The following is a 26,445-nucleotide window of genomic DNA, read 5'->3' as shown; positions in this document are numbered from 1 at the left end:
ATGTCACTGTTATACCAACTAGTGTTTGGTCGGACCTTTACTGTTCTCTTTTTCGGTGGTGCGTGTTTGTCAAGAAGTTCACTCAAAGTGGTGACATATAGTCGTACTTTACTTGATAAATCAAGATTTGAGAGCGAAGTTCCGAGATCAGACTGTGTACTGATATCTTTACATAATGTCTCAAAATTTATAGCATTCCAATGACGAGTTTCGATGGATTTAGTGATTACGGGTGGCTTCTTGATAAAGAGATTACATGTGATTGCATAGTGATCTGATATACCATCAATGACATTAAGGTTTGAGAAAACAGGAGGATCAGATGAACGAGTGATCAGCAAGTCTAATGTATGACCATGTCGGTGTGTAGGTGTAGACAAATGCTGTTGAAGACTGCTTGCTACAAGTAGATTCCGAAAATGAATTGCATCTGCATCATTTGGCATATCCACATGGATGTTAAAGTCTCCAACGAATAGTATGGGAGCCGGCTTCAATACATAGTGATCAACCAAAGTTGAGAATTCTTCAGTGAAAACATTTAGACTGCAACCCGTTGATTTGCTTTGAGGACGATATACTGCTACGAGGAAAACTGAGGATGCATTGCTGACTATTTCCACATTTAGCAGTTCAAATGATTTTGGTAATAATCCCGTGTCATAACATTTAACCGCTATGCTTTCCTTGTAAAGAAGTGCAACTCCACCACCTCTTTTAGTACCAGCACGGGGAGCATGTTTGAGAGAGTATCCGTTGGGTGTAATATTTCCTATAACTGATGTGTCTTCTGGTTTAAGCCACGTTTCCGAAAGGGCAACAACATCCAGATTATGTTCGATAACGAAATCCACAAATTCTGTTGTTTTGTTCCGAACGGATCTTGTATTAATACTGCAAAATTTAATATTGTTTTTAGATAAGAGAGAGTTTGATGATAAGTCCAGAAATGATAGATTGTTTTTAGTGTGTTTGTCACGCCCAGCTCTTGTACCACGCCTGGTTTTTCTTTTTGGCCTCCTTGGTAAAAGGTGATTCCTATGAATAAATAAAAACTATATAAGTAGGTATACTTACTTATTATATATAAAAACTAAACTAAACACTACAGTATAATCAAAATTAAAGCATATAAAATACAAGGCCTATGTTATTCCTATCTGGATTTAAACACTTTAAATTTTAGTACAATCGGATTCGAAATTAGAAAATCTTAAATACTAATATACAATCGTAATTAAAACATCCTAAATACTACAGTACAATCGATATTAAAATATCCTAAATACTACATTACAATCGGTTAAATTACCTAAACTCTATAATGTTGTGAAATTTTAAAGAATGTTGGCAAATGCATTCTAATCGGCCCAATCCTATAGGAGATAAATCATATTTTTTATTTTCTTGAACTAAACATAAATAAAACGAAAGAAATAAGGATTGATTTTCGAAAACATAATTGGTCTGACAGTATACATTAATTAAAGTAAAGGAAGTAGAGATTGTTAACAATTATAAGTATCTGGTAGTAGTGTTTGACTAAAGCTTAAATGGGTGGACATGTTGATCGTAGTTAAGAAGTTAAATACAAGGCTGTACTGCTTGAGGAAACTCGGTTCTTTGGCCCCGGTTTGGGGTAAAGCAGGATATTTGTACTATAGAATGTTTATGTTTTACTAATCAGTGATGTTCTATTTGGGCATATTGTATATTGGGCTAGGAATATCAGTAAGGGAATGTAAGGGGGATAAAGACCGAATTGAGAAGGTGCTGGGTAGAGCGTGGAAAGTAATTGGTTTGTCTTTGTAAATGCTTGACTCGTTCTACAGCGAACGGCTTGCCGATGTATTCCATGCTATAGAAGACACCACCAATCATCCTCTTCATGGCGACATTATCAGCTCCGTTTTGCATTCGCTATTATAACGTTTTTGATGCAAATGTTTTTCAATTAGAACATGTATTTCTACACAGAAACGTTTAGAAACGTGTTTAAAACATTTTAGAAAAACCAAACCTAAAAACATGCAATGTCAAACGCTGTGTTTTCTGGGAACAAAATGGTACAGATTCATTGACAAAATTATAATGTTTATTTGTTTTACTGATTACCTAATAATCACAGTACGTGATAGATCTTATTAAATGTATACTGTCATCTTTATTAAATATACTACTGTGTTATCGTTAGGTAAATTATATTTTCTTATACTTTCTGTATCTATAAATCTGTAAACATTACTCCATGACATGATATAGAAATAAAGAGCCATAATATACTGCATTAACTTGAAAACTGAAATTAATTCTACAGCATGCAGGGCGTAGTTGTTTTCCCTTTGTTGCTGAAACAACAAGAAAAACAAAATCAGCAGAACTTTAACACATTAACACACTCAATTAATAAATGGGACACCCCTATTTTCCCATCTTTTTATAATGGTATAATCCATACAAGTCGAGGTGGTGGGGTGTATTATGTTTTATGTAGAGAAGGGTGTCTATTGAATGGGAAGACAATACAATTGTTCTGTTATGTAACCTACAGTACAAACTACAAGGAACAATACAAAACATCAAACCTAGCAATGCATGTACTTTTTATAAGGCATGTTATTATTAGGTAACTGTGTTAGGGAATGCCAACAATATTACTATATTAACTAAAGATATTTTAAATAAAACAAATTTAATGAAGAACCATCTAACTGGATAAAGCCATTTAGGAAAAATAATAAACAAGTTGATCATAACAAGTGGTTTTCAAAGGCCCAAAGCAAAACGAAATTCCATGCAAAACAACGTTAACGGAATATACTATGTATAAAGGAACCAAACCTTGAACAATATTTGTTAGATAAAACTAATTTTAAGAGTATCAATTTAAAATTTAAAGCAAGATCAAACTCTCTAGATCTTGAGGGTCGTAGACAATCCTGGTCAAATCATAACACAGGATTATGTAAGATGTGTAGTACTAACGAAAAAGAAACAGTAAACCATTTTTTATTTAAGTGTCCTTCATTAAACTCTGTTAGACAATAATTCAGTATGTACTGGGATAACTGTAATTGTGGACCTCAGGAATTAAAACACCACTTTATGCTAGACAATTTATTCACTGAAAATGAAACATTTGGAAAAATCTTTGATTTTTATTGTAAAAAATATTTAATGAAAGCATGGGTTACTAGATGTTATCAGCATTACCTCTCTCAACTAATTGATTAATATAGTAAATAAGCTACAGACATCTCTATGAGGATGTATCTGTAAGTTTTATTTATTTATTAGGCCTATCCTGTATTTTTGTTGTTCTGTTTTTATTTTTGTAGTTATTGTACAATTTACGTATTATGTATTTTCATACATATCTAATTAATTAATTAGTTTACATTTTGTTTTGATGTTATGTATTAGTATTTAGAACTTTGTGGCTTATGTTATTTGTAATTCTGTTTGTAAATTGGATGCACCATTAACTGATAAATGTGTGACACCGATATAAAGGTGATTCCTATGAATAAATAAAAACTATATAAGTAGGTATACTTACTTATTATATATAAAAACTAAACTAAACACTACAGTATAATCAAAATTAAAGTATATAAAATACTAGGCCTATGTTATTCCTATCTGGATTTAGACACTTTAAATTTTAGTACAATCGGATTCGAAATGAGAAAATCTTAAATACTACAATACAATCGTAATTAAAACATCCTAAATACTACAGTACAATCGATATTAAAATATCCTAAATACTACATTACAATCGGTTAAATTACCTAAACTCTCTCGACATGAACATATTTCTCCCGTTTTACGTGACTTACACTGGTTGCCTGTTGATCAGCGCATTCGTTTTAAAATCCTGTTGCTGACATATAAGGCCATCAACGGATGTGCTCCAGCCTACATATGTGACATCATTACTCCGTCAACCAACTCTTCGCTTCGTTCATCCAGCAGACTTCTTCTAAAACCTGGACCCCGTTCCAGAACTCGGTTTTACGGTGATCGTGCTTTCGCTGTCGCAGCCCCAAAACTCTGGAACACTCTACCACTCGAAATACGCTCATCAAAATCTGTTATCACATTTAAAACTAAACTCAAAACTCATCTCTTCAGAGAAGCATAATCGCACGCTACTACTTGCACTGATCTTGGAAAACACAGCGCTTTGAAACCTTTGTCTCTTGCGCTTTATAAATGTTATTTATTATTATTATTATTATAATGTTGTGAAATATGTTAAAGAATGTTGGCAATGCATTCTAATCGGCCCAATCCTATCGGTAGATAAATCATATTTTTTTATTTTCTTGAACTAAACATAAATAAAACGAAAGAAATAAGGATTGATTTTCGAAAACATAATTGGTCTGACAGTATACATTAATTAAAGTAAAGTAAAGGAAGTAGAGATTGTTAACAATTATAAGTATCTGGCAGTAGTGTTTGACTAAAGCTTAAATGGGGGGGGGGGGGGGACATGTTGAAGAAGTTAAATACAAGGCTGTACTGCTTGAGGAAACTCGGTTCTTTGGGGTAAAGCAGGATATTTGTACTATAGAATGTTTATGTTTTACTTATCAGTGATGTTCTATTTGGGCATATTGTATATTGGGCTAGGAATATCAGTAAGGGAATGTAAGGGGGATAAAGACCAAATTGAGAAGGTGCTGGGTAGAGCGTGGAAAGTAATTGGTTTGTCTATGCAAATGCTTGACTCGTTCTACAGCGAACGGCTTGCCGATGTATTCCATGCTATAGAAGACACCACCAATCATCCTCTTCATGGCGACATTATCAGCTCCGTTTTGCATTCGCTATTATAACGTTTTTGATGCAAATGTTGTTCAATTAGAACATGTATTTCTACACAGAAACGTTTAAAAACGTGTGTTTTCGGGGAACAAAATGGTACAGATTCATTAACAAAATTATAATGTTTATTTGTTTTACTGATTACCTAATAATCAGAGTACGTGATAGATCTTATTAAATGTATACTGTCATCTTTATTAAATGTACTTCTGTGTTATCGTTAGGTAAATTATATTTTCTTATACTTTCTGTATCTATAAATCTGTAAACATTATATAGAAATAAAGAGCCATAATATACTGCATTAACTTGAAAACTGAAATTAATTCTACAGCATGCAGGGCGTAGTTGTTTTCCCTTTGTTGCTGAAACAACAAGAAAAACAAAAGCAGCAGTACTTTAACACATTAACACACTCAATTAATAAATGGGACACCCCTATTTTCCCATCTTTTTATAATGGTATAATCCATACAAGTCGAGGTGGTGGGGTGTATTATGTTTTATGTAGAGAAGGGTGTCTATTGAATGGGAAGACAATACAATTGTTCTGTTATGTAACCTACAGTACAAACTACAAGGAACAATACAAAACATCAAACCTAGCAATGCATGTACTTTTTATAAGGCATGTTATTATTAGGTAACTGTGTTAGGGAATGCCAACAATATTACTATATTAACTAAAGATATTTTAAATAAAACAAATTTAATGAAGAACCATCTAACTGGATAAAGCCATTTAGGAAAAATAATAAACAAGTTGATCATAACAAGTGGTTTTCAAAGGCCCAAAGCAAAACGAAATTCCATGCAAAACAACGTTAACGGAATATACTATGTATAAAGGAACCAAACCTTGAACAATATTTGTTAGATAAAACTAATTTTAAGAGTATCAATTTAAAATTTAAAGCAAGATCAAACTCTCTAGATCTTGAGGGTCGTAGACAATCCTGGTCAAATCATAACACAGGATTATGTAAGATGTGTAGTACTAACGAAAAAGAAACAGTAAACCATTTTTTATTTAAGTGTCCTTCATTAAACTCTGTTAGACAATAATTCAGTATGTACTGGGATAACTGTAATTGTGGACCTCAGGAATTAAAACACCACTTTATGCTAGACAATTTATTCACTGAAAATGAAACATTTGGAAAAATCTTTGATTTTTATTGTAAAAAATATTTAATGAAAGCATGGGTTACTAGATGTTATCAGCATTACCTCTCTCAACTAATTGATTAATATAGTAAATAAGCTACAGACATCTCTATGAGGATGTATCTGTAAGTTTTATTTATTTATTAGGCCTATCCTGTATTTTTGTTGTTCTGTTTTTATTTTTGTAGTTATTGTACAATTTACGTATTATGTATTTTCATACATATCTAATTAATTAATTAGTTTACATTTTGTTTTGATGTTATGTATTAGTATTTAGAACTTTGTGGCTTATGTTATTTGTAATTCTGTTTGTAAATTGGATGCACCATTAACTGATAAATGTGTGACACCGATATAAAGGTGATTCCTATGAATAAATAAAAACTATATAAGTAGGTATACTTACTTATTATATATAAAAACTAAACTAAACACTACAGTATAATCAAAATTAAAGTATATAAAATACTAGGCCTATGTTATTCCTATCTGGATTTAGACACTTTAAATTTTAGTACAATCGGATTCGAAATGAGAAAATCTTAAATACTACAATACAATCGTAATTAAAACATCCTAAATACTACAGTACAATCGATATTAAAATATCCTAAATACTACATTACAATCGGTTAAATTACCTAAACTCTCTCGACATGAACATATTTCTCCCGTTTTACGTGACTTACACTGGTTGCCTGTTGATCAGCGCATTCGTTTTAAAATCCTGTTGCTGACATATATAAGGCCATCAACGGATGTGCTCCAGCCTACATATGTGACATCATTACTCCGTCAACCAACTCTTCGCTTCGTTCATCCAGCAGACTTCTTCTAAAACCTGGACCCCGTTCCAGAACTCGGTTTTACGGTGATCGTGCTTTCGCTGTCGCAGCCCCAAAACTCTGGAACACTCTACCACTCGAAATACGCTCATCAAAATCTGTTATCACATTTAAAACTAAACTCAAAACTCATCTCTTCAGAGAAGCATAATCGCACGCTACTACTTGCACTGATCTTGGAAAACACAGCGCTTTGAAACCTTTGTCTCTTGCGCTTTATAAATGTTATTTATTATTATTATTATTATAATGTTGTGAAATATGTTAAAGAATGTTGGCAATGCATTCTAATCGGCCCAATCCTATCGGTAGATAAATCATATTTTTTTATTTTCTTGAACTAAACATAAATAAAACGAAAGAAATAAGGATTGATTTTGGAAAACATATTTGGTCTGACAGTAGGCCTATACATTAATTAAAGTAAAGGAAGTAGAGATTGTTAACAATTATAAGTATCTGGCAGTAGTGTTTGACTAAAGCTTAAATGGGTGGACGTGTTAAGAAGTTAAAATACAAGGCTGTACTGCTTGAGGAAACTCGGTTCTTTGGGGTAAAGCAGGATATATTTGTACTATAGAATGTTTATGTTTTACTAATCAGTGATGTTCTATTTGGGCATATTGTATATTGGGCTAGGAATATCAGTAAGGGAATGTAAGGGGGATAAAGACCAAATTGAGAAGGTGCTGGGTGTAGAGCGTGGAAAGTACTATTGGTTTGTCTATGCAAATGCTTGACTTGTTCTACAGCGAACGGCTTGCCGATGTATTCCATGCTATAGAAGACACCACCAATCATCCTCTTCATGGCGACATTATCTGCTCCGTTTTGCATTCGCTATTATAACGTTTTTGATGCAAATGTTGTTCAATTAGAACATGTATTTCTACACAGAAACGTTTAAAAACGTGTTTAAAACATTTTAGAAAAAACCAAACCTAAAAACATGCAATGTCAAACGCTGTGTTTTCGGGGAACAAAATGGTACAGATTGACAAAATTATAATGTTTATTTGTTTTACTGATTACCTAATAATCAGAGTACGTGATAGATCTTATTAAATGTATACTGTCATCTTTATTAAATGTACTTCTGTGTTATCGTTAGGTAAATTATATTTTCTTATACTTTCTGTATCTATAAATCTGTAAACATTATATAGAAATAAAGAGCCATAATATACTGCATTAACTTGAAAACTGAAATTAATTCTACAGCATACAGGGCGTAGTTGTTTTCCCTTTGTTGCTGAAACAACAAGAAAAACAAAAGCAGCAGTACTTTAACACATTAACACACTCAATTAATAAATAAATGGGACACCCCTATTTTCCCATCTTTTTATAATGGTATAGTCCATACAAGTCGAGGTGGTGTGGTGTATTATGTTTTATGTAGAGAAGGGTGTCTATTGAATGGGAAGACAATACAATTGTTCTGTTATGTAACCTACAGTACAAACTACAAGGAACAATACAAAACATCAAACCTAGCAATGCATGTACTTTTTATAAGGCATGTTATTATTAGGTAACTGTGTTAGGGAATGCCAACAATATTACTATATTAACTAAAGATATTTTAAATAAAACAAATTTTATAGACAAATTTAATGAAGAACCATCTACTAACTGGATAAAGCCATTTATTAGGAAAAATAATAAACAAGTTGATCATAACGAGTGGTTTTCAAAGGCCCAAAGCAAAACGAAATTCCATGCAAAACAACCTTAACGGAATATACTATGTAGAAAGGAACCAAACCTTGAACAATATTTGTTACATAAAACTAATTTTAAGAGTATCAATTTAAAATTTAAAGCAAGATCAAACTCTCTAGATCTTGAGGGTCGTAGACAATCCTGGTCAAATCATAACACAGGATTATGTAAGATGTGTAGTACTAACGAAAAAGAAACAGTAAACCATTTTTTATTCAAGTGTCCTTCATTAAACTCTGTTAGACAATAATTAAGTATGTACTGGGATAATTGTAATTGTGGACCTCAGGAATTAAAACACCACTTTATGCTAGACAGTTTATTCACTGAAAATGAAACATTTGGAAAAATCTTTGATTTTTATTGTAAACAATATTTAATGAAAGCATGGGTTACTAGATGTTATCAGCATTACCTCTCTCAACTAATTGATTAATATAGTAACCAAGCTACAGACATCTCTATGAGGATGTATCTGTAAGTTTTATTTATTTATTAAGCCTATCCTGTATTTTTGTTGTTCTGTTTTTATTTTTGTAGTTATTGTACAATTTACGTATTATGTATTTTCATACATATCTAATTAATTAATTAGTTTACATTTTGTTTTGATGTTATGTATTAGTATTTAGAACTTTGTGGCTTATGTTATTTGTAATTTTGTCTGTAAATTGGATGCACCATTAACTGATAAATGTGTGACACCGATATAAAGGTGATTCCTATGAATAAATAAAAACTATATAAGTAGGTATACTTACTTATTATATATAAAAACTAAACTAAACACTACAGTATAATCAAAATTAAAGTATATAAAATACAAGGCCTATGTTATTCCTATCTGGATTTAAACACTTTAAATTTTAGTACAATCGGATTCGAAATTAGAAAATCTTAAATACTACAATACAATCGTAATTAAAACATCCTAAATACTACAGAACAATCGATATTAAAATATCCTAAATACAAAATTACAATCGGTTAAATTACCTAAACTCTATAATGTTGTGAAATATGTTAAAGAATGTTGGCAAATGCATTCTAATCGGCCCAATCCTATCGGTAGATAAATCATATTTTTTATTTTCTTGAATTAAACATAAATAAAACGAAAGAAATAAGGATTGATTTTCGAAAACATAATTGGTCTGACAGTATACATTAATTAAAGTAAAGGAAGTAGAGATTGTTAAAGGCCAGGTGCGGGCAAAAAATTTCTATTGATCATACATTCCAATAATTATCGATCTATAGTTTCCCATAATTATGTTTCATAATTTTTGGGATTTTATTTGTGTTACACGAGCTTGTTGAAAATAAGCACTTTCTTATCAGTGGGGGGGGGGGGGGGGATAGTTCAACTTACACAGTAAAATCTCTATTCTTTTATACACAAATTTTGTAAATAGAGAGGCATTTTAAAAAGCTATGAAAAATAAACGGTGTGGTAAAAAATGTTATCAAATGACTAAATATAGGTAATATAACTTGAATTTTACATTTCTAGTATTTTTATTCAACTTCAGATTTTTATTTTCATGCTAAAGCAAAAATTATCCACCATATATCCACCATCTTTTTTCACCTTCTAGGGAGTCACCAGACATGTTATTACATAGGTTAAACTACCTAACTACTGAAAAAAAGTCTTCCTGGTTTTTATGGCAAATTTTTGCCAAATTTTGTATTTGACCATATTAAGGGAAATTCATGCTTTTTCGTCTTGATTTCTGTTACAAATATTTGATTTATGTACAATTAACCAGATATTATATTTAAAATTCATGCCTGTATCTGAGCTTTAACAATTATAAGTATCTGGCAGTAGTGGACATGTTGATCGTAGTTAAGAAGTTAAATACAAGGCTGTACTGCTTGAGGAAACTCGGTTCTTTGGGGTGAAGCAGGATATTTGTACTATAGAATGTTTATGTTTTACTAATCAGTGATGTTCTATTTGGGCATATTGTATATTGGGCTAAGAATATCAGTAAGGGAATGTAAGGGGGATAAAGACCGAATTGAGAAGGTGCTGGATAGAGCGTGGAAAGTAATTGGGTTGTCTATGCAAATGCTTGACTCGTTCTACAGCGAACGGCTTGCCGATGTATACACCACCAATCATCCTCTTCATGGCGACATTATCAGCTCCGTTTTGCATTCGCTATTATAACGTTTTTGATGCAAATGTTGTTCAATTAGAACATGTATTTCTACACAGAAACGTTTAAAAACGTGTTTAAAACATTTTAGAAAAACCAAACCTAAAAACATGCAATGTCAAACGCTGTGTTTTCTGGGAACAAAATGGTACAGATTGACAAAATTATAATGTTTATTTGTTTTACTGATTACCTAATAATCAGAGTATGTGATAGATCTTATTAAATGTATACTGTCATCTTTATTAAATGTACTACTGTGTTATCGTTAGGTAAATTATATTTTCTTATACTTTCTGTATCTATAAATCTGTAAACATTATATAGAAATAAAGAGCCATAATATACTGCATTAACTTGAAAACTGAAATTAATTCTACAGCATGCAGGGCGTAGTTGTTTTCCCTTTGTTGCTGAAACAACAAGAAAAACAAAAGCAGCAGTACTTTAACACATTAACACACTCAATTAATAAATGGGACACCCCTATTTTGCCATCTCTTTATAATGGTATAGTCCATACAAGTCGAGGTGGTGTGGTGTATTATGTGTTATGTAGAGAAGGGTGTCTATTGAATGGGAAGACAATACAATTGTTCTGTTATGTAACCTACAGTACAAACTACAAGGAACAATACAAAACATCAAACCTAGCAATGCATGTACTTTTTATAAGGCATGTTATTATTAGGTAACTGTGTTAGGGAATGCCAACAATATTACTATACTAACTAAAGATATTTTAAATAAAACAAATTTTATAGACAAATTTAATGAACCATGCATCTACTAACTGGATAAAGCCATTTAGAAAAAATAATAAACAAGTTGATCATAACGAGTGGTTTTCAAAGGCCCAAAGCAAAACGAAATTCCATGCAAAACAACGTTAACGGAATATACTATGTATAAAGGAACCAAACCTTGAACAATATTTGTTAGATAAAACTAATTTTAAGGGTATCAATTTAAAATTTAAAGCAAGATCAAACTCTCTAGATCTTGAGGGTCGTAGACAATCCTGGTCAAATCATAACACAGGATTATGTAAGATGTGTAGTACTAACGAAAAAGAAACAGTAAACCATTTTTTATTTATTAAATGTCCTTCATTAAACTCTGTTAGACAATAATTAAGTATGTACTGGATAATTGTAATTGTGGACCTCAGGAATTAAAACACCACTTTATGCTAGACAGTTTATTCACTGAAAATGAAACATTTGGAAAAATCTTTGATTTTTATTGTAAAAAATATTGAATGAAAGCATGGGTTACTAGATGTTATCAGCATTACCTCTCTCAACTAATTGATTAATATAGTAAACAAGCTACAGACATCTCTATGAGGATGTATCTGTATGTTTTATTTATTTATTAGGCCTATCCTGTATTTTTGTAGTTATTGTACAATTTACGTATTATGTATTTTCATACAGATCTAATTAATTAATTAGTTTACATTTTGTTTTGATGGTATGTATTAGTATTTAGAACTTTGTGGCTTATGTTATTTGTAATTCTGTTTGTAAATTGGATGCACCATTAACTGATAAATGTGTGACACCAATATAAAGGTGATTCCTATGAATGAATAAAAACTATATAAGTAGGTATACTTACTTATTATATATAAAAACTAAACTAAACACTACAGTATAATCAAAATTAAAGTATATAAAATACAAGGCCTATGTTATTCCTATCTGGATTTAAACACTTTAAATTTTAGTACAATCGGATTCGAAATTAGAAAATCTTAAATACTACAATAGTCCATGGGATTTAGCTAAAAAATGACCCTTTTCTCACACAAATTGCAAGAAAAGGTTTTTTTGATGAAATGTGTTCTTTAGACCCTACTGAACACAATTATCAACGTTAGGACATTTTTCGACAACGGGAAGTAGCCTAATTTGCATAATTAAAAATGGCTGCCAATTTTAATAACGTACTCTGTATCTTGGAAACCGCTAGTCACAGATACTTAATTATGGTGTCAAAATCGTTAAAATATATGTTTTTATATTCACTTTATTGAAAAAGTTTGTCCAAAAATGAATGGAAGTGCTATTTCTAACATTATTGACCTTTGACCTTGAATTCTCATATCTCAGCAACCACTAATCGGAGATATACAAATTAGGGCTTAAATTGTTCAAAAACTACACATTTATATCTAGTCTAATGGCATGTTTTTGCAAAAAATGACGGATTCTAACATTATTGACCTTTGACCTTGAGTTATCATATCTTAGCAACCACTAATAGGAGAGACACAAAATATGGCTCAAAATGTTCAGAAACTACACATTTATATTTAGTCTAATGGCATGTTTTTGCAAAAAATAGCCGATTCTAACATTATTGACCTTTGAACTTTACACTACATAAAATCGCATAACTTTGAAAATATTGTACATATGAAATTATTTTTAGTGTCAAATTGTTCAGAACATACATGTTTCTATAGAGTCCAATGACACATTTTGTCCAATAATGGCCTATTGTATGGTTATTAACATTTGAACTATATTTGAAAAGGATTTAAACCCGGAATCTTCTTCATGTAGGCATTCATTGGAACATTTGATTTGGCACTACCGTACTTGTTGTTTAGAATATGGTGGTAATTTAACGTGCATGTAACCAGTTGATTTAATTTAGTTACTGAAAATATTCACTTTTAAAAAAAATATTAGACTATGTATACATACATTATAGGTTTGGATTATTAATAAATTTTAAATTAGGTCTTGCATCTTACTCAGGAGAAATTTGGTGTTCACACTATTAACAGAGCCAACAAAGATGTCGTTTTTTTAATGATATATTGTACATACTTTAAATAGGCCATGTCATTTTGCAGGTTTATTAAAGTTTTTTTCAAATTAGTAATTTATTTTTCGATCAAATTAAATTGGCATTAAATGGCATATTCAACAAACAAATTTCTAAAGATTATTTAGTTTATACAGGGAGTTGTCTAATAACAACTCCCTGGTTTATATTTACTCTTGAGGGCATTCTTTTAGGTTGAAACATAGTCTTATTAAGAAGGCCTTTTCTACTACTAGACGCATTGTTGACAACTGGAATTCTAAAAGATCGATATTAATGCAACATATTTAGTTTAGTTTAAATTGGCTATCGAGACTCATAATTAGGCTGACCACCACTTGCAATATTTTCGCCGTATACAGTAAAAACCTCAGTTTCTTATGGAATTTATTTATTATTTCAATAACCATATACAGTATGACTACTAGTGGTGTATAGTTTTTAACCTTTTATAATTTGTTTTTGTACTTTTTTTACGTGAATGTATTGTGTATGTACCATGTTTCTATGTGATTTAATTTTTACCATTTTTAACCATCAATTTTAATGCTTTTAATATAAATATCTTGTAATTCAGCTTCAGCTGCGAGGACGATAAGAAATAAAATAAACAAACGTGTAAACTTGTAGGCAGTTTATGGATGAATGCAATAGTTTATGCTTATCTATATATAAATTTACGTAAGGGCAAAATTCGGTAAATCGCGCCTTACTTCTAGAATTTTTACTCGATGGCATATAAAGTTGGTTCGTACTTTCGGTACTGATTTTAACCACCTGATGTAACCCTGTTTACTAATTAAATTAAGTTAGATAATTAGTTATTGACGATTAAAACGAATTTAGGTTCAACGATTTGCCCCAAATAGGGGTGTTTTCCGATCGTGGTATACACTGTCTAATGGATGTCCATCTTGAAAAATACCCGCCACAAAAATGCGAGGAGGCTTCGCATTTTCCTATCTCCTCCTACGATAATTGTTTTTAATAGCTGAAAACCGGTTGAACAGTTCGAGTACAGCATCATAATGTTGAAGACAGGCCGATTTTCTTTAAAAAATACTATTTTGATACATTTAATATACGTTTTTACAAATGTATTGATTTGTGATGAATGTAACATTCCAAATTATTTGGTTTAACCATAGAGGTATAGATTTAGATTTATGGGCCCCCTTGGAGAATAAACATAAATAGTATTGCAATGCTGTACAATACTGTTAAGGTATTAACCACTTTTGATCGCAATTTGAATCGCAAATTTCTTACTGTGAGTGTTGGTACTGTTAGATGTAATATAAAAATATATACAAATAAACTTTATTACTGTGAGTGTGGTTAGGCCCTACTGTTAGATTATAAACATATAATATACAAATAAACATTCCAAATTATTTGGTTTAACCATAGAGGTATAGATTTAGATTTATGGGCCCCCTTGGAGAATAAACATAAATAGTATTGCAAAGCTGTACAATACTGTTAAGGTATTAACCACTTTTGATCGCAATTTGAATCGCAAATTTCTTACTGTGAGTGTTGGTACTGTTAGATGTAATATAAAAATATATACAAATAAACTTTATTACTGTGAGTGTGGGTAGGCCCTACTGTTAGATTATAAACATATAATATACAAATAAATAAACGTTATTACTGACAGTTGCTTCTCAACGTTTGTATTAATTAATAATTTAAAAATATATAAACGTCGTAGTGGTGTATCGTTACATGTACTTTACTATTTCAATCGACTATGACAGTGAGTGTTTTAACAAAGTACCGTATTAAATCGTAAATGTTTTACTGTATTTAGTGGTATATTATTTATATAGGCCTATAACACATTAAAAACAATATTTCGTTACTGAGTGGATAAGAATATATTTTAAAATGTTTCCTCTTTGTACCTATCTTCTTCCCCATCCCTCAACCCTTAATGTTACATACAAAACACAAATTGGGTTTGTTTAAATGAGTCCAAATAAAAAATGTTGACTCATTTTGTTTCTCTCTCGGAAGTAATTCCCAGGGTGCTAATTTTGGTTGACTACATAAATCATTGTGTATATTTATTCGTTTCTGTAAACGACAATGTATTATAGTCCTGCGGTACGTACACTTGAAATCTCCATTTTTTTCTCGCTGGAAATACTGTGTATTCGAGAACCATCTGTGGGCACGACCTAGATGGTACGCGAGCGAAGCGAGCGTGCCATCTAGTCTATATATAAATTTACGTAAGGGCAAAATTCGGTAAATCGCGCCTTACTTTTAGAATTTTTACTCGATGGTATATAAAGTTGGTTCGTACTTTCGGTACTGATTTTAACCACCTGATGTAACCCTGTTTACTAATTAAATTAAGTTAGATAATTAGTTACTGACGATTAAAACGAATTTAGGTTCAACGATTTGCCCCAAATAGGGGTGTTTTCCGATCGTGGTATACACTGTCTAATGGATGTCCATCTTGAAAAATACCCGCCACAAAAATGCGAGGAGGCTTCGCATTTTCCTATCTCCTCCTACGATAATTGTTTTTAATAGCTGAAAACCGGTTGAACAGCTCGCGTACAGTATCATAATGTTGAAGACAGGCCGATTTTCTTTAAAAAATACTATTTTGATAGATTTAATATACGTTTATGCAAATGTATTGATTTGAAATGAATGGAACATTCCAATCTCTGTTCCACAAGTGTCTATTCCCTCAGGCGTCGTAAAGGCAAGTACTGTATACTCATGGTACGAAGGATCAACAACAACTTCGGGTGGGAGGGTAGGAACCAACTTAAGTATGAATTGGCTCTAGAAACAATTGAAAACCATTAGGCCTACTAATTAAATTGAGTTAGATAATTTAATATTTATTAACGATTAAATCGAATTTATGATTTGCCCCGAATAGAGAGGTGGTTTTCACAAATTGTTTAACATTATATAAACATATATACGTCGTAGTGTATCGTTACATGTACTGTACTATTTCAATCGACTAGGACGGTGATAGTTTCAATTACATCGCAATGCTTTACTGTGTTTAGTGGTATATTATTTGTAAAACATGAAAACAATTAATATTTCGTTATTAAATGGATAAAGACTATATATAAAAATTGTTCCTCTTTGCACCCATCCTCTTCCCCATCCCTCAACCATAATGTTACATACAAAACACACATTAAGTTTGTTTAAATTTGACTTAAACAATTGGTCTCATTTTGCGACAAGTTTCTCTGTCGGAAGTAATTCCCAGGGTGCTAATTTTAGTTGAGTACATAAATCAGTGTCTTATTGTCCTGCATTATTGTACATTTGAAATCGTCAGTTTTTTAACGCTGAAATTATTATGTATTCGAGAACCATCTGTGGTGACGACCTAGATGGTACGCGAGCGAAGCGAGCGTATCATCTAGTAAATTTAATGTACCAATGGCCTACTTTAAACTAAACATAATAAGTCAACGTTGCAACTCTTACATTTTAGAGTGCCAAATCACATGTTCTAATGGATGTCCACATGAAGAAGATTCCGGGTTTAAATCCTTTTCAAATATAGTTCAAATGTTAATAACCATACAATAGGCCATTATTGGACATAATGTGTCATTGGACTCTATAGAAACATGTATGTTCTGAACAATTTGACACTAAAAATAATTTCATATGTACAATATTTTCAAAGTTATGCGATTTTATGTAGTGTAAAGTTCAAAGGTCAATAATGTTAGAATCGGCCATTTTTTGCAAAAACATGCCATTAGACTGGATATAAATGTGTAGTTTCTGAACAATTTAAGCCCTAATTTGTATATCTCCGATTAGTGGTTGCTGAGATATGATAAATCAAGGTCAAAGGTCAATAATGTTAGAATCCGCCATTTTTTGCAAAAACATGCCATTAGACTGGATATAAATGTGCAGTTTCTGAACAATTTAAGCCCTAATTTGTATATCTCCGATTAGTGGTTGCTGAGATATGAGAATTCAAGGTCAAAGGTTAATAATGTTAGAAATAGCACTTCCATTCATTTTTGGACAAACTTTTTCATTAAAGTGAATATAAATACATATATTCTAACGATTTTAACACCATAATTAAGTATCTGTGACTAGCGGTTTCCAAGATACATAGTACGTTATTAAAAATGGCCGCCATTTTTAATTATGCAAATTAGGCTACTTCCCGTTGTCGAAAAATGTCCTAACGTTGATAAATGTCTTCAGTAGGGTCTAAAGAACACATTTCATCAAAAAAACCTTTTCTTGCAATTTGTGTGAGTTAAAAGTCTAAATCCCATGGACTACAATACAATCGTAATTAAAACATCCTAAATACTACAGTACAATCGATATTAAAATATCCTAAATACTACATTACAATCGGTTAAATTACCTAAACTCTATAATGTTGTGAAATATGTTAAAGAATGTTGGGAAATGCATTCTAATAGGCCCAATCCTATCGGTAGATAAATCATATTTTTTATTTTCTTGAACTAAACATAAATAAAACGAAAGAAATAAGGATTGATTTTCGAAAACATAATTGGTCTGACAGTATACATTAATTAAAGTAAAGGAAGTAGAGATTGTTAACAATTATAAGTATCTGGCAGTAGTGTTTATGTTTTACTCTAATCAGTGATGTTCTATTTGGGCATATTGTGTATTGGGCTAGGAATATCAGTAAGGGAATGTAAGGGGGATAAAGACCAAATTGAGAAGGTGCTGGGTAGAGCGTGGAAAGTAATTGGTTTGTCTATGCAAATGCTTGACTCGTTCTACAGCGAACGGCTTGCCGGTGTATTCCATGCTATAGAAGACACCACCAATCATCCTCTTCATGGCGACATTATCAGCTCCGTTTTGCATTCGCTATTATAACGTTTTTGATGCAAATGTTGTTCAATTAGAACATGTATTTCTACACAGAAACGTTTAAAAACGTGTTTAAAACATTTTAGAAAAACCAAACCTAAAAACATGCAATGTCAAACGCTGTGTTTTCTGGGAACAAAATGGTACAGATTGACAAAATTATAATGTTTATTTGTTTTACTGATTACCTAATAATCAGAGTATGTGATAGATCTTATTAAATGTATACTGTCATCTTTATTAAATGTACTACTGTGTTATCGTTAGGTAAATTATATTTTCTTTATATACTTTCTGTATCTATAAATCTGTAAACATTATATAGAAATAAAAGCCATAATATACTGCATTAACTTGAAAACTGAAATTAATTCTACAGCATGCAGGGCGTAGTTGTTTTCCCTTTGTTGCTGAAACAACAAGAAAAACAAAAGAACAAAAGCAGCAGTACTTTAACACATTAACACACTGAATTAATAAATGGGACACCCCTATTTTCCCATCTTTTTATAATGGTATAGTCCATACGAGTCGAGGTGGCCGGAAACGGCACCTGATCCGTATATAATAATAATAATAAAAGGAAATCAATTGTTCATTATCTTACATAATATATAGGCCGAATATCGCATGCAGTCTCGCTGTTATAATTATTAAAAACTATTTCATCATCCAGTATTATGACGTAATAACATCCATGAGTACGAATCACATGACTGTGTAAAGTCACGAGACGCATACCGTCTCACGTGTCCGTGGATACTATACCACCAACCACCAGGAAGTTCATTGTTCGCGACTTTACACACATCACCGCACTACGCAGCAACGACAGTATAAAAGTACGACCCACACGTTTTAAAGTTTAAACCGTACTACAAAATCTTGTCACCGGTTGTCTTTCACCTTGTACTTAATATTAAGTAAGTAAAAAAATAATTGTTTTATTTAAATATTCTATCTAGGCCTAGCATAACTAGGGTACACTTTTCTTTGACCGGCTGTGCAGCAGTTTCTCATCTCGACTCAATCAGCAGGCTGCTGGGCCGAGAGGACACGACGTACGTATACAGCCTGGATGTTATAACAAAACAGATCCATGCATCTTTTTTGTTTGCTGTTTTTAAAGCATATACCATGACTAGGCCTAAGTTTACCGTAATAAGTAATACAAATAGAGAATAAAAATAAGAATTTCTAAAGCACAAAACAAATTGAATGACGGTGGAGTATTTGTAACTGAAACATTGTAGAAGAAGAAACTTAAAAACGCCTAAAAATTAAAAGTATTAATCCATCTATGCTCCTTCTAACCGTTTCTTTTTTTTTCACACAGAATGTTGCGTTTCGTAGTATTATCATTGGCTATTGTTGCCACGCTTGCAAGCCCATTCATATTGGACCTTGATGATGATTGGGAAATGTGGAAGAACACGCACAACAAGGCGTATGAAAAGGGCGAAGAACAAGTCAGACGATTGATTTGGGAAGAAAATTTGAAAAAAGTTGCAAAGCACAATCTTGAATACGACATGAAGAAACACTCCTATAAACTAGGCATGAACGAATACGCTGATATGGTGAGTTTTTGTATTACGTTTTTTAATAATAAATATAAGTATCTTGGTACAATCCTAAAGACAGGACTTTAAAATCTTTGTATGGAAAATGTTCAACCTAAACAAAACAAAAACAAATTAAACCTTTAATTAATAACTCACACAAGTGTTCTGAAGGTTTTTGTGTAATTTTACACCATATGGCGTCACTTTTAGAATCCTAATCAAATACTTATCTTGGAGTACCATTGTAAATGTATTAATCAACAACTACTGATTATCCATTGTACAGTATTAACCTTTTATCAGCTTAGAATTGTTTGTGTTACGATTGTGTAAAGTGTTACCTGATAGACAAGATAAGATAAATATGATCATATAAATTTATTGATTTATGCTATTATAAATGGATTTTTCATTGTCCAGTCTTTATACTTTAGTTATATAACTACAAAAAACCCCAACATGTAATAATACCAGTCTGTTACATGACACAGTTGTATTACGATTCAATTGTTGTTGTTACTTGAGACCAGATAATTGATAAGATATATTTATTTATCTATAGTAATAGTATGCTATTATATAAAATGTTTGTCATTGCAGTCTTTATACTTTGTTATATAACTAAAAATAATAATATTACCAGTGTGTCACATGACACTAAACCTTGGATGAAATACTAAACTAACCACAAACAAACAATACCTACTCCAACAATCATGTGACCAGTGATTGTTCACTGGATCACATGACATCAAGGTTGAATCACTTACTTGTTGCAAGGCTGGCAAATAACTGCTATAATAATAACTGCTATAATATGCTGGTTAATGTAGAATAAATATAACTTATGATCATTTAGAAAATGTATGTCGATTTTAAACAAATTCATTGTTTTTTACGTTTGAGAGTGACTCATCGAAATACATTGAATTCAAATTAAGTTTGGTTTTGGCTTTGAATTCATCTATATTTGGTATTCCAAATACAAGACAAAAGATTCAATAACGTAACGACACGGAACAAAACGTGACGTGTATACACAATAGAACATTTAAACAGGAACTTAAAATATAAAGTGAACTAAACCTTGTAAATTTTGGATTATTCTTTCCTATCTCTATCTCTCTTATCTAAAACCCTGAGTTTTGAGTTTCTTTAATTAAGCAATCAAGGTCATTTCAAATAAATACTGGTACATGAATATCAAATTAACACTGAAATAGAAAAAAAAACATTTGCACAAAGGAACAGACCTTGCATACAAGGATAGCCACAGGAAAAGTGTCCTTATTTCCACTTGGGTCATGTGAAAACAAATTGCACAAACAGTCTTTAATTAAGTTAGAAATTAATTACACATTCAAAATATAACTTATTTCTAAATCAAATCAAATATATAGTAGATTACACATTTTAAAATTGAAAATTTAAATTATTATAAATTGTATACAAAGTGAAATTTGAAAATAATGAATATTAACTATTTACATGGGAATTAAATTCATAAAAAATACATTTTTAATTAAAATTATTTAATGTAAGAAATACTTCTACAACCCCCCCCCCCCCCACAAAATAATTAAATAATTTGTAAAAAAAAATGTAATATCTCACAATCAAGCAGTGAACACACAAAAAGATGATCCTTTAGTTGGCCAAACAGAATAACAAAATAAAAAAGTCTGGCAAATTAAGAAAATACCGAATTATTGATATAGGCCTACTATACTAAGCTGTAACCAATCTACTAAATACAAGGAATTCAAATAATATTGTACTTTGTCGATTCAATGGACAAAATAATAGCCTCTAATTGCTCTTAATCTATGTTTTTAATGGCTAGTATAACCTACCACTACTAGATAAGTTGTTATTTTATGTATAATTGTCTTGCACCAGTTGGAGGCAAAACCTGAAACACTGAATGGAAAGATAATGATTTTACACAAAAAAAAAAATTAGTTTTATATTTCTTTTTTTTTTGCAGAGAAATAGAGAATTTGTTGGAATAATGAACGGTTTCAAAGCCAGTAATAAAACAAAAGGTGCCGCTTCCACTTTCATGGCCTCTATCTTTTTGGAAATGCCAGACAAAGTTGATTGGAGAGACCAAGGTTATGTAACACCAGTCAAAAATCAGGTAAAGTTACAAATTATGTATTCAATATGAGTGCGATTATAATCGCATTCAGTTATAAGTGTATCAAAAATATAAGTGGATTGTGTATGGTGATATCAAATGTTTGCGGTACACCACGTATACATAGTTCTGAAAAGAACTGTTGAGGAGTTTCTCGACGTTTCAATCAATATACTTTGATTATCCTCAGGATCAATAATTAAATATTAACTACCAATTACTCTTATTGGTGTATTTTCAGGGACAATGTGGTTCTTGCTGGGCCTTTAGTTCTACTGGATCCCTTGAGGGTCAAACCTTCAAGAAAACTGGCAAACTTGTAAGCCTCAGTGAACAAAATCTGGTTGACTGTTCCGCATCTGAAGGAAATGCTGGCTGTGAGGGTGGATATATGGATCAAGCCTTCCAATATGTCAAAGATAATGGCGGTATTGACTCGGAAGCCTCTTACCCATATGATGCCGAGGTAAGAGTTTTTGCAGTATACAAATAATGCACAAGTCAGAGTGCGTTAGTGGAGTTGTAGCGTACTTGAGGGTATTTACAATGGCGCGAATACACGACATATTGTGAATACCTGAGAGTGCGCCGCATGTCCACTAATTTGTTTTATAACATGGGTCTATGAACTTGCCTTCTCTTTGGGTTAATACACCTAGGCCTAGCTTAGGCTACCACGGCAAGCACCACTGTGCTCGGCGATCAAATCACCGCCTAGCCTAGCAAAATAAATGGGGCTGCGGTGCAGATGACTGGTTCGTACTCGTATATTGTGTAGCTTCAACGTAATCTGCCATAAGGTTTACATGCAGAGTGCTGTTATGCTTTATTGTTGCACACGTGACTAATTTCAGCGCGTATCATTGGCTACATACTTGAACCCTTGTAATAATACATTAATGGGTAGCAATTCTGGTGATAGTGCTAATGTTTACTTCCTATTATAATATGACAGTAATATGTTCAGCCAGGGTTCACCAGTATCAGCAATTTACTATTGGTCGTAGCCCAGCTTATTTCCACACTTGTGTTTTATCAAGTCATCCATTGGTCGTAGCCCAGCTTATTTCCACACTTGTGTTTTATCAAGTCCTCCATTCAGGATAGCCCAGCTTATTTCCACACTTGTGTTTTATCAAGTCCTCCATTGGTAATAGCCCAACTTATTTCCACACTTGTGTTTTAGCAAGTCCTCCATTGGTGGTAGCCCAGCTTATTTCCACACTTGTGTTTTATCAAGTCCTCCATTGGTAATAGCCCAACTTATTTCCACACTTGTGTTTTAGCAAGTCCTCCATTGGTAATAGCCCAACTTATTTCCACACTTGTGTTTTATCAAGTCCTCCATTGGTCGTAGCCAAGCTAGTTTCAACAAGTCTACATTAATTATCTTGTATTTTCATTCATACTTCAGGATGAAAAATGTAAATTCACTAAAAGCGGTGATGCTGCTGAATGTAAAGGATTCACTGACGTAACATCTGGAGATGAAGACGCCCTCAAGCAGGCTTCAGCAACTGTTGGACCAATCTCTGTTGCTATTGATGCCAGCCATGGGTCTTTCCAACTGTATGAAAGTGGTAAGTGCATTGTTACCATTAACAAAAATGTTTTTAGGTAACTACATTTTTATACCATTTTTTTTGGCTGGAGCAAATTTGAATTGGTCTTCTATTTTTGTGATCGATTTCAGATAAACTGATCTTCTTTCTTAAATATATTTTATTATAATATTAAGGAATTATATTAATAAGATGTATATAAATATTAATTTCAGGTGTATATGATGAAACTGCATGCAGCACAACTAGGTTAGATCATGGTGTCCTTGTTGTTGGATATGGCACAGATAGTGCATCTGGTTCAGATTACTGGTTGGTCAAGAACAGGTAAGAACATGCTGCCTTAAGCTTGGTTCCCACTAGGATGCAACGCAAGTTGACCAATCACAAGTGATGGATTAATCAAATTGTTGCTTGTCATTGGCTAACACGCTTGCGTCCTAGTGGGAACCAAGCTTTATACATAGAATTTATGCAAGGGTTAAATAGTGGTCTTGTTTCAGTCTGCGAGTTAAATTAACTTAATCTAACAACAGGATTAGCTGAGCTAAGGGTTTACCTGTGGCTGTGACACGATCACTTCCACGCTCCCTTAACTTGTTGACTTATTTTCGATTGGCCAATTTACTTTCTCAAATGTTTGGTTAACAGACACGGGAGGATCAAAGGGTTTATCTGTGGCTGCGACACAATCAGTTGCACACGCTTTATTAACAGACACCATGCACCGGGTAAAATATGCAGATAGTACTGTTAATATTTTTCTGAGCCAGGCATAAGACCAAAGGACTGTTACGAGTTCATATTTTGGCAAGGCAAGCTCAACATCGTTCGTTAGATTGCCTTGGTTAAATGAACTATTGCATAAAGTGAGCCGAAACAAAATACATATAAAAATAAAAATGAATAATTAACAAATTTGAATACATTGGAGATTCAACCTACTATGGTGATCCAAGGAGTAATTAATTTAATTATCCTTTTAATTGCAATTATTGTAAACAATTATGTTTCTTTTTTTTTTTGCAGCTGGGGAACAACATGGGGACAAGAAGGATACATTATGATGTCACGTAACAAAAACAACCAGTGTGGAATTGCTACTACTGCTAGCTACCCTCTAGTATAAATTTAAAATTCTTTGACATAACTTTTACACACAATAAATCATTACCTCTGGATATTAATTAATTTAATGCTGTGTAAAAATTCCAGTTATATAATATTCATTATAGTTTGATATGACAATAAAATTATTAATTAATACTCTACGTACAACCACATCTATTTTCTTTAGTAAAGTTTGTTTTGTGAGACGTGAACAATATTTAGTGTTAAAAATAATTTTCGAAAATGTACTTTTATACTGTTACTATTATTATACTAAATGCAATATAAACTTTTTGAACATTTGGGTAAAACCTTCGTAAATACAGTTGTTATTGTCTTATAAAGCTCTGTCTACACTATCAAAGTTTATGTGACAAAAAAATGGCCATATATGTACATAATGATGTCACTACCATATTTGGCCATATCACTTATCATATTTGGCACATCACACTTTTGTTGTCAAACTAGTTTGATAGTGTAGACAGTGCTTAAGGATACGTGTTGTCCACCAAAGAGAATAGTAAAGTTGCATTCTTTTGGACTAATACATCCGATACTTTATAATATTTATTCTTATCTAGTATTATTTGTAGTATGTTGTGCCTCGTCACTTTTTCAATGCAGGTATTTTTTAGTAGGTTCAATAAAAATGTATAATTGTACTTTGATGTCTTTGTGTTTATTACACTTTTAAATGACCGACTATAGTATAGTCTACGTGCAAAACGGCGATTCAACTTAATATTGGTTATATGATAGACATTTTGACACGCATGACGTTTCATATGTTTAAAACTTGAGCTGGACAGACAAAAACCGAAATATTGGTATAGTGATATACTATAAACATAAAAAGATAATAACGAGAGACTTTGGGTTAAGTCTGGACTGAATACTGCTTGTGGTTAAGAAGATAATCGTGAACTCTAAAAAGGTAAAGAAATAGATGATGCAATAGTGTGAGACAATATAACATAACATATGGAGTTGGGTAGCCGAGTGGTTAGGACACTTGACTGTCATACAGAGACCTGGGTTCAATTCCTGACAACTCCCAGTCTACTCGGCTGTAAATGAGTACCTGGTTGAAAATACTAGGGAGGATGCGGCAGCATGGAAATGAACTGGTCACCCTACCACATAATGCTGAGGTTTTAATATGTGATGTAATGCACTATTATATGTATATGAAATGTGTGACACTAATGTTTAGTGTTAATGTACAAGTTCTCTTGAAACTTTTACTTTCATCGCATTCCCCCTACCCCACACCTCCCCTGCAAAAACTACATGTGTATTTTAAAACTGTTCTCGCTTGTATATTATTATACCTTTTTTTATTTTGTAATTTAAAAATTTTTGCTATTGATTGCTTTAGATTAAAGATTTATTGTCCCCCAAAAACATAAAAAAATAAAGATTAATTAAATCAGACTTTGAATAGGTTATTTTTTAGCTTTAATAAAGTGAATCACTTCCGTAAAAAAAAAACAGAAAAAAATAATGTTTTCACTTATAAAATAACATGATGGTTAAATTCAACCAAAAATCCATTGGATCCAATTCTTGGTTGAAGTCAATAACTATTATATAACA

The 26,445-nt window shown here is 32.0% G+C and overlaps 2 protein-coding genes across 2 annotated transcripts in view; both read left to right on the top strand.

Moving 5' to 3' along the window:
• The window catches only part of LOC140040934 (condensin-2 complex subunit G2-like), a 116,277-nt gene that overhangs the window by 35,189 nt on the left and 54,643 nt on the right, over window positions 1-26,445 (top strand). The window lies entirely within an intron of this gene.
• On the top strand, window positions 19,235-25,511 carry LOC140040933 (cathepsin L2-like). Its single transcript, XM_072087216.1, has 7 exons — window positions 19,235-19,392; window positions 19,806-20,049; window positions 22,022-22,174; window positions 22,416-22,640; window positions 23,589-23,754; window positions 23,952-24,063; window positions 24,766-25,511. Exons 2-7 carry the CDS (start codon window positions 19,807-19,809, stop codon window positions 24,863-24,865), a joined length of 999 nt encoding a protein of 332 aa, XP_071943317.1. The 5' UTR covers window positions 19,235-19,392; window position 19,806; the 3' UTR covers window positions 24,866-25,511.

Source organism: Antedon mediterranea, chromosome 2 (genome assembly GCF_964355755.1).
Source record: "Antedon mediterranea chromosome 2, ecAntMedi1.1, whole genome shotgun sequence".
Lineage (NCBI taxonomy): Eukaryota > Metazoa > Echinodermata > Crinoidea > Comatulida > Antedonidae > Antedon > Antedon mediterranea.
The sequence above is the reverse complement of the archived record's forward strand: the minus strand, read 5'-3'. Positions and strand labels throughout refer to the sequence as shown.

Bases quoted from the DNA above. Each gene is read 5' to 3' on its own strand.
- LOC140040933 (XM_072087216.1), top strand. From the start codon at position 19,807: ATGTTGCGTTTCGTAGTATTATCATTGGCTATTGTTGCCACGCTTGCA. The intron at 22,641-23,588 runs GTAAGAGTTTTT...TTCATACTTCAG, and splicing joins CTTACCCATATGATGCCGAG to GATGAAAAATGTAAATTCAC. The intron at 24,064-24,765 runs GTAAGAACATGC...TTTTTTTTGCAG, and splicing joins TACTGGTTGGTCAAGAACAG to CTGGGGAACAACATGGGGAC.